The sequence below is a fragment of the Nerophis lumbriciformis genome, linkage group LG21 (genome assembly GCF_033978685.3).
Source record: "Nerophis lumbriciformis linkage group LG21, RoL_Nlum_v2.1, whole genome shotgun sequence".
NCBI classification, from domain to species: domain Eukaryota; kingdom Metazoa; phylum Chordata; class Actinopteri; order Syngnathiformes; family Syngnathidae; genus Nerophis; species Nerophis lumbriciformis.
Genome location: NC_084568.2, coordinates 13,726,961 through 13,741,545, shown reverse-complemented (window position 1 = coordinate 13,741,545; position 14,585 = coordinate 13,726,961). Strand labels below are relative to the sequence as shown.

The following is a 14,585-nucleotide window of genomic DNA, read 5'->3' as shown; positions in this document are numbered from 1 at the left end:
TTTATTAAAATTGCAAATTGTTATGTACTTGCAAATCGTTCTACTTGCAGAACGTCTTTTTTTTTCAAATTACCTGTGAATCTTTTTTTAATCAAATGTTTTCACTTTTTTTTTACTTGGAATCCTTTACATTTTTTAGTTTAAGTTCTTACTTGCAGAAATTTTTTTTTTTACTTGTGATTCTTGTTTTTTATTAGATTTATTTTTTTTAAATTCTTGCCAATTGTTTTCATACTTGCGTACCTTTTTTTTACTTAAAAACATTTGTTTTACGTGCGATTAGTTACATCTTTTTAATTAAAGTTTTTACTTGCAGAAAATTGTTTATACTTGCGAATAATTTTTTTTAATTACAGAAAATTGTTTTTAAACTTTAGAATAATTTTTTAATTCAAGAAAATTGTTTTTACACTTGCGAATTCTAATTTTTTTTATTTGCAGAAAATATTTTTTTTATTTGCAAAAAATGTATTTTTTTTTTAACTTGCAACTCATTGGGCGTGGGTAAAAACTTTTTTGTGTGTTTGTGGAGTTTAGGCGGTAATTTCACTCCAGAACAGCACTGCAAGACCATACCAGAACTGATAGTATCCCAACGCCGCCAACCCTTCTCAAAGCGCAGACTCCGAGTAGAGCACTCCCGATGAGCCACGCAGCAGGTGCGGCGACACCAGCCGACGTAAAGATAGCGAGGAGGAGGAGCTTAAATCCCCACAGCTGCGCAGGTGCATCCCTTCTGGGGCACGCACGCCGTGTCGGCCGTCGCTGTGGGAGTGGCGGTGAGCGCGGGGATGAAGGTGCTGGTTGTTGGCCGGTCCTCGGCTGACGCTCCAAGGCGTCCGCCACACCTGGACGATAGACAGACAAGCTCAAGAGTACAATCTGGACGTATCGCTCGCTGCGTCAACTTTGTGCACGGACCTCCATAGGCAGATGGGTGGTGGCGGCGCCCTCGGACCCTCCCCGTCTTTTAGGCACCTGCCCCGCGCTCCCAGTGAGCTCAGAAGAGGGCGCCAGGTTGCGCTTGGAGCGCTGCAGAAAGCGAGCCACCAGGACTCGAGTCACCTGAGTGATGGAAAAATGTGGTGAGGTCACATGTTACCTTACAAGACTTATATATTATATTTTGTAGCGATTTACACTGCAAAGACAAGATACTTAACGTTCGAACTTGTTAAATTTTTTGCAAATATTAGCTCATTTGGAATTTGATGCCTGCAACATGATTCAAAAAAGCTGGCACAAGTGGCAAAAAAGACTGAGAAAGTTGAGGAATGCTCATCAAACACTTATTTGGAACACCCCACAGGTGAACGGGCTAATTGGGAACAGGTGGGTGCCATGATTGGGTATAAAAAGCAGCTTCCATGAAATGCTCAGTCATTCACAAACAAGGATGGGGCGAGGGTCACCACTTTGTGAACAAATGTGTGAGCAAATTGTCCAACAGTTTAAGAGCAACATTTCTCAACCAGCTATTGCAAGGAATTTAGGGATTTCACCATCTAAGGTCCGTAATATCATCAAAAGGTTCAGAGAATCTGGAGAAACCACTGCACGTAAGCGGCAATGCTGAAAACCAACATTGATTGCCCGTGACCTTCAATCCCTCAGGCGGTACTGCATCGAAAACCAACATCAGTGTGTAAAGGATATCACCACATGGGCTCAGGAACATTTCAGAAAACCACTGTCAGTAACTACAGTTGGTCACTACATCTGTAAGTGCAAGTTAAGACTCTACTATGCAAAGCCAAAGCCATTTATCAACAACACCCAGAAACGCCGCCGGCTTCGCTGGGCCCGAGCTCGTCTAAGATGGACTGATGCAAAGTGGAAAAGTGTTCTGTGGTCTGACGAGTCCACATTTCAAATTGTTTTTGGAAACTGTGGATGTGGTAGTCCTCCGGACCAAAGAGGTAAAGAACCATCCGGAATAGGCGCAAAGTTCAAAATCCAGCATCTGTGATGGTATGGGGGTGTATTAGTGCCCAAGGCATGGGTAACTTACACATCTGTGAAGGCACCATTAATGCTGAAAGGTACATACAGGTTTTGGAGCAACATATACAGTATTTTCATGGACGCCCCTGCTTATTTCAGCAAAACAATGTCAAGCCACATTCTGCACGTGTTACAACAGCGTGGCTTCATAGTAAAAGAGTGCGGGTACTAGACTGGCCTGCCTGTAGTCCAGTCCTGTCTCCCATTGAAAATGTGTGGCGCATTATGAAGCCTAAAATACCACAACGGAGACCCCGGACTGTTGAACAACTTAAGCTGTACATCAAGCAAGAATGGGAAAAAATTCCACCTGAAAAGCTTCAAAAATTGGTCTCCTCAGTTCCCAAACGTTTACTGAGTGTTGTTAAAAGGAAAGGCCATGTAACACAGTGGTAAAAATGCCCCTGTGCCAACTTTTTTGCAATGTGTTGCTGCTATTAAATTCTAAGTTAATGATTATTTTCCTAAAAAAAATACGTTTCTCAGTTGGAATATTAAGTATCTTGTCTTTGCAGTCTATTCAATTGAATATAAGTTGAAAAGGATTTGCAAATCATTGTATTCTGTTTTTATTTACCATTTACACAACGTGCCAACTTCACTGGTTTTGGGTTTTGTAAATAAAAAAGTGCATTTATGGAAGGTGTTAGTGAATATTATCAGACAAACCTTGAGGTCTCCAAGAGAACGGTGGCATTCTTTGGGTAAACGCAGCGGGGACACGGGCGGCACTTTAAAGGGAACCTGCACGCTCGTAGCTGTGGAGTTCATGCCGTCTTTTCTTGGCAAAGCGTCAGCAGGCGGCGAGGGCGTGCAAGGCAACAGAGACGCCTCAGTGTATGGACCTTTGGGGCAAAAAAAATGTTTCATTATATTTTTATCCATGAAGGCATGGTGGAGTCAGCAGACTTGGAGGCTATTCATTCAGATGTTTAATTTTGTAGAAAAAAAAATGATCAGATAACTTACATGACACAAAACTATAATAGTTCCTGGCTTTAAATCAAGAATGCAAATTGTGGTGGTCATTTTTAAAACAAGCAGAGTGAAAAACCTTATGGAATCACTCAATGCTGGAATCAAGACAAAGAAACACGACACTACAACACTATACTTTGTTGCACCACCTCTGGCTTTTACATTTTATATTTATTTATTTTTTGTTTTTATTCAGTCATTGGTGGAGCATAATATTGTTTTTTAATATTGTTTTTAACATGGCTGTGCAGCACTTTGGAAACATTCTTGTTGTTTAAATGTGCCATATAAATAAAGTGGATTGGATTGATTGGATTTTACAACATCTTGCAGTGTGTGAGGCATGGACTTATAACCAGTGACAAACAGTACTCTTCATTAATCGAGCGCCAACTTTCTCTGATTGATGTTGTCAGATCAGCATTTTCTTCAATTTCCACCAAACATTTTACATTGGATAGAGATACGCACTTTTTGAAGGACCTTATGTATCTTTCTTCAAGGAAAGTTTTTACAGTTTTTGCTCTATGTCACGATGAATTATCTTTTAAAAAAATGATGTCATCATCTCCAAACATCTTAAGAGATTAACCTCTTAAGGCCCAGGCTGTTTGTTTACATGCTTTTTTTTATTTCTCTTTGCTATTTGGGCTTATTGGACCCTAATTACAATAAAAACTAAGAATTAGGGATGTCCGATAATGGCTTTTTTACCGATATCCGATATTCCGATATTGTCCAACTCTTTAATTACCGATACCGATATCAACCGATATATACAGTCGTGGAATTAACACATTATTATGCCTAATTTGGACAACCAGGTATGGTGAAGATAAGGTACTTTTAAACAAAATTCATAAAATAAAACAAGATAAATAAATTAAAAACATTTTCTTGAATAAAAAAGAAAGTAAAACAATTTAAAAACAGTTACATAGAAACTAGTAATTAATGAAAATGAGTAAAATTAACTGTTAAAGGTTAGTACTATTAGTGGACCAGCAGCACAATCATGTGTGCTTACGGACTGTATCCCTTGCAGACTGTATTGATATATATTGATATATAATGTAGGAACCAGAATATTAATAACAGAAAGAAACAACCCTTTTGTGTGAATGAGTGTGAATGAGTGTAAATGGGGGAGGAAGGTTTTTTGGGTTGGTGCACTAATTGTAAGTGTATCTTGTGTTTTTTATGTTGATTTAATAAAAAAAAAAGAAAAGAAAAGAAACGATACCGATGATAAAAAAAAACCCGATAGCGATAATTTCCGATATTACATTTTAACGCATTTATCGGCAGGCCGATATTATTGGACATTTCTATTAAAAACTATACATTTTACTGCGGATTTGTCCTACTCCTTCACAACTACTGCTCAAAATAATTTTTATTCCAATAAAATATACTCAAAAGCAAGATATAAATGACATTTTTTTTTTTTTTTTTTACAAGAATTGCTGTGTATGGTCATAGTAGTCCTACAGCATGCTCATATGTTTTCATGTACATAATTGTGATTGTAAATAATGTTAATGAGATTATTCATTAATACAATTCCCTTCAAGACACATATATTTAATGTACCCTAAGATAAAGCCAATAATGCAATTTTTTGTGGTGCCCTTTATTTAGAAAAGTACCAAAATATTGGTATCGGGACAACACTAGGTCATAGTTTTGAAAACCCAGAAATTGAGTTAAAATAATAAATACCCTTATAACCCTAAAAATGGATTGCTCTTCATTAAATAACTCCAAAATTTAACCCAACACTCGCAACTCATAAATTGGGTTATCAAAATAACCCAGCATTTTTTAGTGTGTGTTATTAGATTCAACATTTCTAGTTGCTCTTGTTACATTTCACCTGTTTGCAATTTTAGTAGGCTTTTTTTATGTTTATTTTTAATTTGTATAGTTCTTGTAGAAAGTACCACAAGCCGTTAAAAAACACCTGCTTTATAGATTTGTGTCATGTCGTCTTTTTTCTACGAGTTGAAACAACTGAATGAAGATCTTGTAAGGGGTTGTACTTACCTGTATCTGGGTAAGCCTTACTGCATCCAAAGACAAAGTCAGCTGGGGGGGAAAAAGTAAGAAAAAAAGACTTATTTTATGAAAAAAAGCAATATTAAAGAACAATGTCGAGGAAATAGTGATGACCTGTGTGAGAGGAACTGAGGTCGGGTTCGCTGTGTGACCTTACAAGGCTTCTGCCATCGTTCCTCGCAGCTCGTCGTCGCAGGTACAAGGGCAAACGTTGTGCCGGCGGCCCGCTATTCTGACCCCCGCAGGGAGCGGACGGGTCACGGGCAGCGACTTGGCGCAAAGGAGTGGAGGGTCGAACCCGAATGTCTGGGATGGAGCAGCGCGGTTGTGAGGTGGAGCCCCCTATCGCTTCCAGCTGGGAACAGCTTCGAGCCAACGTGGCCTGGCGCCGTAACACCGGAGACCTGGAGGAGCCGACACGGAATATACAGTACATACAGTACGGAATATTATATCAATCATAGTCTGTATGCAAATTATGATTTTAGCATTCACTCAACAGTACACCTGCACTAACTCATTTAAAGCACCAAACTACAAAACCCCAAACCAGTGAAGTTGGCACGTTGTGTAAATGGTAAATAAAAACAGAATACAATGATTTGCAAATCCTTTTCAACTTATATTCAATTGAATAGACTGCAAAGACAATATATTTAATGTTCACACTGAGAAACCTTTTTTTTTTGCAATTTTTGCAAATAATCATTAACTTAGAATTTAATGGCAGCAACACATTGCAAAAAAGTTGGCACAGGGGCATTTTTACCACTGTGTTACATGGCCTTTCCTTTTAACAACACTCAGTAAACGTTTGGGAACTGAGAAGACACATTTTTGAAGCTTTTCAGGTGGAATTCTTTCCCATTCTTGCTTGATGTACAGCTTAAGTTGTTCAACAGTCCGGGGTCTCCGTTGTGGTATTTTAGGCTCCATAATGCGCCACACATTTTCAATGGGAGACAGGTCTGGAATACAGGTAGGCCAGTCTAGTACCCACACTCTTTTACTATGAAGCCACGCTGTTGTAACACGTGGCTTGGCATTGTCTGCTGAAATAAGCAGGGGCGTCCATGATAACGTTGCTTGGATGGCAACATATGTTGCTCCAAAACCTGTATGTACCTTTCAGCATTAATGGTGCCTTCACAGATGTGTAAGTTACCCATGCCTTGGGCACTAATACACCCCCATACCATCACAGATGCTGGCTTTTCAACTTTGCGCCTATAACAGTCCGAATGGTTCTGTTCCTCTTTGGTCCGGAGGACGCGACGTCCACCATTTCCAAAACAATTTGAAATGTGGACTCATCAGACCACAGAACACTTTTACACTTTGTATCAGTCCATCTTAGATGAGCTCGGGCCCAGCGAAGCCGGCGGCATTTTTGGGTGTTGTTGATAAATGGCTTTGGCTTTGCATAGGAGAGTTTTAACTTGCACTTACAGATGTAGCGACGAACTGCAGTTACTGTCAGTGGTTTTCTGAAGTGTCCATGAGCCCATGTGGTGATATCCTTTACACACTGATGTCGCTTTTTGATGCAGTACCGCCTGAGGAATCCAAGGTCACGGGCATATAATGTTACGTGCAGTGATTTCTCCAGATTCTCTGAACTTTTTGATGATATTACAGACCTTAGATGGTGAAATCCCTAAATTCCTTGCAACAGCTCGTTGAGAAATGTTGTTCTTAAACTGTTCGACAATTTACTCAGGCATTTGTTCACAAAGTGGTGACCCTCGCCCCATCCTTGTTTGTGAATGACTGAGCATTTCATGGAAGCTGCTTTTATACCCAATCATGGCACCCACCTGTTCCCAATTAGCCTGTTCACCTGTGGGATGTTCCAAATAAGTGTTTGATGAGCATTCCTCAACTTTCTCAGTCTTTTTTGCCACTTGTGCCAGCTTTTTTGAAACGTGTTGCAGGCATCAAATTCCAAATGAGCTAAAAATAACAAAGTTTTCCAGTTCGAACATTAAATATCTTGTCTTTGCAGTCTATTCAATTGAATATAAGTTGAAAAGGATTTGCAAAACATTGTATTCTGTTTTTATTTACCATTTACACAACGTGCCAACTTCACTGGTTTTGTATATGCAACATACAGTACAATAGTACAAATTTAGAAACAGAATGTAAGTCTATTTAATTAAGTGTTATTCCAATGTACATTTGGAAATAAAATGTTAGATGAAGTTATTCTGTTTGAAAAGAAATAGAAAACAAATAATCACTAAAGTGAAAACATTGAATATCTCAGTGGTGTAACTTGTTGAAATTTTCTACAACCATTAAAATTATGTGTGAGTTTATGTTAGTGATCACGCCGAGATGTTATTATGTATCCTGTAAGAAAATATTGCCTATCGTTGTATATCAGCTGATTATATATTGCGTTTGTACTTAGTTATGGATCAGGTTAGTATGTAGAAATAATAATGTACATCATTTTGTCTGAGCGATGAGGCAGGATACCATGAAATGTTTCTTCTTCCTGCTCTTTTTCAGATATATTCCTTTTTTTTATTTTTCCAGATGACTCTTTGGTTTTAGTAGTACGTGCTTTATTTGAAATGATCTAGATGGAGATTATTTTTGATATAATTGTGTTTAATAAAATCAATGAAAGAATTGGTGTTTTTTTTTGTAAATAACAAAATACATTCAATTCAATTGAAATCATTCTAAATGTTGAAATTAAATAATTGAGGAATTAAATATTATGTATATTATTAGTATTAAAAATTATACTATTATTAAAAACCACTGTGATGTTATTTATTTTTTGTAAATAAATCCATGTAAAAACTGTAAATTAAATGTTAAAATTAAATGTTTGATGAACTAAACACTATATATATCATTATTATTATTATTATTATTAGAACACTGTGATGTTATTCATTTTTGTCAATAAATACATGTAAATACTCTATTCAAAATAAATGTTTGATAAGCTAAATACTATATATATTATTATTATTATTAAAACACTGTTATTAATTTTTGTCAATAAATACATGTAAATACTCTATTCACATTAAATTTATGTTCAAATTAAATGTTTGATAAACCAGATACTATGTATATTATTATTATTAAAAAACACTGCGATGCTATTTATTTTTATAAATAAATACATGTAAATACTCTATTTACATTACATTTATTTTAAAATGAAATGTTTGATGAACTAAATACTATACATATTATTATTATAAAAACACTGATATTATTTATTTTTGTAAATAAATACATGTAAATACTCTAAATTAAATGTATGTTAAAATTAAATGTTTGATAAACTAAATACTATATATATATTATTATTAAAACACTGTGATGTTAATCATTTTGTACATAAATACACGTGAATACTCCAGATTAAATGTTTGTTAAAATTAAATGTTTGATAAACTAAATACTGTACATATTATTGTTATTAAAACACTGTGATGTTATTAATTTTTGTACATAAATACACGTGAATACTCTAGATTAAATACTGGATTCTAATTACATTTATGTTAAAATTAAATGTTTGATAAACCAAATACTGGGTATATTATTATTAAAAAACACTGCGATGCTATTTATTTTTATAAATAAATACACCTAAATACTCTATATTAAATGTATTAACAAATTAAATGTTTGATAAACTAAACACTATGTACATTATTATTTAAAACACTGTGATGTTATTATTTTTTGCAAATAAATACATGTAAAAACTCTTATTTAAATTAAATTTATGTCAAACTAAATGTTTGAAAAACTACATACAACTACATACATTATGAGATGTTATTCTATTTTGTAAATAAATGCATGTAATTTTTTTTTTTTTATAATACTGATTTTAAATTTCAATAAAACGTGTGTTGAAATAAATGTTTGTTCAACTACATACAACTTATATTGTTAATATTAAAAACACTATAAAAACACAATATTGCAGTCTAAAACAGCACACATTTCAGTACAAACAAGTATCAAATAGTTATAGTTGCATATTATTTAACAGTCTCCAAGGCAGAGGAGCAGTAGAAGGTATCCAGTAACAAACGTGTCCGCATCATTAAAACAACATATATTTCAATACAAACAAGTATCAAATAATTATAGTTGCATTTTACTTAAGTCTCCAAGGCAGAGGAGCAGTAGAAAGTATCCAGTAAAAAAACGTGTCCGCATCATTAAAACACCACATATTTTCCAACAAACAAGTATCAACTAATACAGTTACATATTACTGAACACATACAAAGTATTCAAGGCAGAAGAGCAGTACAAAGTATCAAGTAACTGCCCTTAATGTAATGAACTATTGTGTCCCATAGGTGTCGCAAAAACACAAATCAACACTGCACTTCAGAAGCATAAATCTCTCATAAGTTTTTGTGTTTTTTGTATCTACTATTTGTTCCCCGAGTAATTTTTACTTGATCAAAAATATGTGATATGATTCCTGCTGGCATCCTATTGGATTAATATTGGTATCACTCCAAACATTTAATTTAAATGAAATTAATGTAAATGTTGAAATTAAATGTTTGATAAACTACATACTGTGTATATTATTATTAAAAACACCGTGATGTGTCATTCATTTTTGTAAATAAATACACAATTTTATACTTTAATTTGTATATAATGTAGTAAGTAAAATAAATTCCATTTATGTTCAAATTAAATGTTTGATAAACTACATATGTATATTATCAAAAACATTGATATTCATTTAAAAAAAAAAATACACATAATACTTAAATTTGTATATAATGTTTTTAAATATAAAATTCAATATATGTTAAAATTAAATGTTTGATAAACTACATACTACCATATATATATATATATATATATATATATATATATATATATATATATATATATATATATATATATATATATATATATCCATCCATCCATCCATCCATCCATTTTCTACCGCTTATTCCCTTTGGGGTCGCTGGAGTCTATCTCAGCTACAATATATATATATATATATATATATATATATATATATATTTTTTTTTTTTAAACTGAGATATTATCAATTTTTGTAAATAAATACTTGTATTTACACTTTAATTTGAAAGTTAGATAAACTACATATTTTAAATAATACATGTATTTTTATTGGATTAATATTGGTATCGGCACAACACTCAAAACATTTCATTCAATTGAAATTAATATAAACCTACTGATATTAATTTTTGTAAACAAACACCCATATTATACTTTAATTTGTATATAATATATTTAAATATAAATGCAATTTGTTGAAATTAAATGTTTTATAAACTAGATACAACCATATATATTATTATTTAAAAAACAAACTGAGATATTATTCATTTTATTAAATGAATACATGTATTTTATTTACATTTCAATAAATCTTCAATAATATTAATTTAAATTTCAATAAAACTTTTGTTGGAATAAATGTTCGATAAACTACATATATTAAATAATACATGTATTTTTATTAGATTAATAACACTCAAAACATTTAATGCAATCGAAATTAATATAGATGTTGAAAACGACATACTATGTATATAATTATTAAAGAACCTACTGATATTAATTTTTGTAAACAAACATACTTTAATTTGTACATAAAGTATTTAAATATAAATTCAATTTGTTAAAAGTAAATGTTTGATAAACTACATACAACCATATATATATATATATATATATATATATATATATATATATATATATATATATATATATATATATATATTTTTTTTTTTTTTTTTTTTTTTAAACTGAGATATTAATCATTTCATTAAATAAATACATGTATTTTACTTCAATTTCAATAAAACTTCAATAATATTTATTTAAATTTCAATAAAACTTTTGTTGCAATAAATGTTTGATAAACTACATATATTAAAAATACATGTATTTTTATTAGATTAATAACACTCAAAACATTTAATTCAATTGAAATTAATATAAATGTTGAAAACTACATACTATGTATATTATTAAAAAAATATATACATATATATATATATATATATATATATATATATGTTGATTGTCTTGTGTATTTTATTCTTGATTAAAAAAAACACATTTAATTCCACTTGAATACAAAATAATTGACAAATAATAAAAACACATTTATTTTAGTTTGAAAAAGGAAATGAAGTTGTCGCATTGTAGATGAATCATAGTTTTTTTGTAACAGTGAAAAATTGAACGAGTCTGGTAATGAGGTGAGCTTGCGCAGGTGTACCTGATGAAATGACCCTTCGCTCACCTGTACGTGGGGGTCGCAGTGCTCGGCGAAGAGCAAGAGTTGGACCTCTCGCCTCTGAGAAAGCGCCGGGCTCTGGGTCCCCCGGCCAAAGGGCTCTCTGGCGTCTGAGAGCGGGGACAGCGCAGGCTGAGGCGCTCCCCGCCTCCCTCTCCCCCGTCGCTCAGCTCGCTGGCCGCCCTGCTGGTTCTGCCTCCCTGGTTTCTCAGCCCCACCTCCAGCAGACACGAGTCCTCGGACGGGGACGAATCATCTGGGATGTCCACGATCTCCGACATTAGCAAAGATCCACTATCCATCGAGACTGGAAAAAAAGTTGTTAAATTTATTAAACACTGCTAAGGGTGCACCATCATCATCATCATGTGGAGCTACAATATGCCATTTCGGGAGACACGCACGAGCCGCCGATATGCGCTAGTGGAATCGAAATGCTAACGTTAGCATGATGACAGTTAGAATGCGACAAATACCAAGTTATATGACTCTGCGAAAGTTAGCTAAAAAAAGTTAGCGTTAACATGCTAAAAGTTAGCATATGTCACATACTAAGTTATATGACTCTGAGGTGTATGGCGGCAAAATTGGCTAAAAAAGTCAGGCTGAATGTAAAGTACTAGGTTATATGCAAAGTTAGCTAAAAAAAAGTTAGCATGCTAACGTTAACATGCTAAAAGTTAGCATATGTCACATACCAAGTTATATGACTGAGGCATACAGATGCAAAGCTAGCTGAAAAAAAAGTTAGCATGCCAACATTAACATGCTAAAAGTTGGCATATGTCACATACCAAGTTATGACTCTGAGGTGTACGGCGGCAAAATTGGCTAAAAAAGTTAGGATGAATGTTAAGTACTAGGTTATATGCAAAGTTAGCTGAAAATAAAGTTAGCATCATAATGTTAGCATGCTAAATGTTAGCATATATCACATACCAAGCATGACGACAGTTAGAATTCGACAAATACCAAGTTATATGACTCTGAGGCATACAGATGCAAAGTTAGCTTAAAAAAGTTAGCATGCTAACGTTTACATGCTAAAAGTTAGCGTATGTCACATACCAAGTTATATGACTCTGAGGTGTACGGCGGCAAAATTGGCTAAAAAAGTTAGAATGAATGTAGGTTATATGAAAAGTTAGCTAAAAAAAGTTAGCATGCTAATGTTAACATGCTAAATGTTAGCATATGTCACATACCAAGTTATATGACTGAGGTGAACGGCGGCAAAATTGGCCAAAAAATTAGGCTGAATGTAAAGTACTAGGTTATTTGCAAAGTTAACTAAAAAAAGTGAGCTTGCTAACATTAACATCCTAAAAGTTAGCATATGTCACATACCAAGTTATATGACTCTGAGGTGTACGGCGGCAAAATTGGCTAAAATAGCTAGGCCGAAAGTAAAGTACTAGGTTACATGCAAAGCTAGCTAAAAAAAAAAAAAAAAGTTAGCATGCTAATGTTAACATGCTAAAAGTTAGCATATGTCACATACCAAGTTATATGACTGAGGTGTACGGCGGCAAAATTGGCCAAAAAATTAGGCTGAATGTAAAGTACTAGGTTATTTGCAAACTTAGCTAAAAAAAAAGTTAGCATGCTAACATTAACATGCTAAAAGTTAGCATATGTCACATACCAAGTTATATGACTCTGAGGTGTACGGCGGCAAAATTGGCTAAAAAAGTTAGGCTGAATGTAAAGTACTAGGTTATATGCAAAGTTAGCTAAAAAAAAGTTAGCATGCTAATGTTAACATGCTAAAAGTTAGCATATGTCACATACCAAATTATATGACTCGGAGGCATACAGATGCAAAGTTAGCTAACAAAAAGTTAGCGTGCTAAAGTTCACATGCTAAAAGTTAGCATATGTCACATACCAAGTTATATGACTGAGGTGTACAGATGCAAAGTTAGGTAAAAAAAAAGTTAGAATGCTAACGTTAACATGCTAAAAGTTAGCATATGTCACATACCAAGTTATATGACTCTGAGGTGTACGGCGGCAAAATTGGCTAAAAAAGTTAGGATGAATGTAAAGTACTTGGTTATATGCAAAGTTAGCTAAAAAAAAAAAAAAAGTTAGCATGCTAACGTTAAAATCCTAAAATTTAGCATACCGGTATGTCACATACCAAGTTATATGACTCTGAGGTGTACAGATGCAAAGTTAGGTAAAAAAAAAAGTCAGAATGCTAACCTTAACATGCTAAAAGTTAGCATATGTCACATACTAAGTTATACGACTGAGGTGTATGGCGGCAAAATTGGCTAAAAAGGTTAGCATGCTAATTTTAGCTTGCTAACTGTGAGTTTATGTCAACTGCCATGGTATGACTCGCCAATATGCGCGAGTGGAACTGAACTGTTAATGTTAGCATGTTAACAGTTAACATATATCAAGTAGGAAGGTGTACGGCTGCAAAATTACATTTAAAAAAAAGTTAGCATGCTAATATTAGCATGATAACATCAGCAAACTAACAATACATGTCATGTAGCAAGTTATAGGACTCTGAAGTGTGCAGGGGGCAAAATTGGCAAACAAAAAGTTAGCACGCTAATGTAAGCATGCTAACAGTTAGCATATGTCAAGTGCCACGGCTGCAAAATATTTTTTTTTTTTTAAGTTAGCATGCTAACTTTAGCATGCTAACAGTTAACATATGTCAAGTACCACGTTATATGGCTCTGAGAAAAAAGTTAGAATGCTAACAGTTAGCATATGTCAACTTCAAAATTACATGCCTCTTTGCAAAATTTTCAAAAATAAAAGGTAGCATACTAATGCTATCACTTCTCACCTTCTCCACTGAACGCTGTGGACGTTCCCCTTTCTCCAGATAGCTCAGCGCCGTGGTGGTCAAACATTGTCACCTTCATGGTCCAAAACAATTATCATTAGCAGCATTCAACATACAATCATGTTTATAACTAGGGCTGTTCCAACCCGATATCGGACCGATACCCGATATTAGGGGTTGAATGATATCGCATGTTAACATATAAATGTCCTCTAATAAGCACACAAATTTGATTGTTCCTTTTCAGTTAGTCATTTACAAAGAGTTAACATGGTAGGCTAAAGGCTACAAAAGCAGCTACACAACAGCTAAGCACACAAGCTATACATGTGTAAAAAGCGTCCTTTGCTTATTTGTCAACATAAACAAGTATCAAATAATTATTGTTGCATATTGTTAGAATAATTGTATCTAAGTTCAATCAATCAATCAATGTTT

The 14,585-nt window shown here is 33.8% G+C and overlaps 1 protein-coding gene across 2 annotated transcripts in view; it reads right to left on the bottom strand.

Annotated features, from left to right (window-relative positions):
• Positions 1 to 462: 462 nt before the first annotated feature.
• The window catches only part of fam189b (family with sequence similarity 189 member B), a 32,577-nt gene continuing 18,454 nt past the window's right edge, over positions 463 to 14,585 (bottom strand). For both annotated transcript variants that reach the window (XM_061982906.2, XM_061982908.1), the window contains exons 8-14: positions 14,148 to 14,220; positions 11,342 to 11,642; positions 5,155 to 5,444; positions 5,029 to 5,070; positions 2,674 to 2,849; positions 922 to 1,065; positions 463 to 848 (exon numbers count right to left, since the gene is read on the bottom strand). In XM_061982906.2, the coding sequence (XP_061838890.1) occupies positions 612 to 848; positions 922 to 1,065; positions 2,674 to 2,849; positions 5,029 to 5,070; positions 5,155 to 5,444; positions 11,342 to 11,642; positions 14,148 to 14,220 (1,263 nt within the window). In that variant the 3' untranslated portion in view covers positions 463 to 611. The remainder of the gene's footprint in view (positions 849 to 921; positions 1,066 to 2,673; positions 2,850 to 5,028; positions 5,071 to 5,154; positions 5,445 to 11,341; positions 11,643 to 14,147; positions 14,221 to 14,585) is intronic.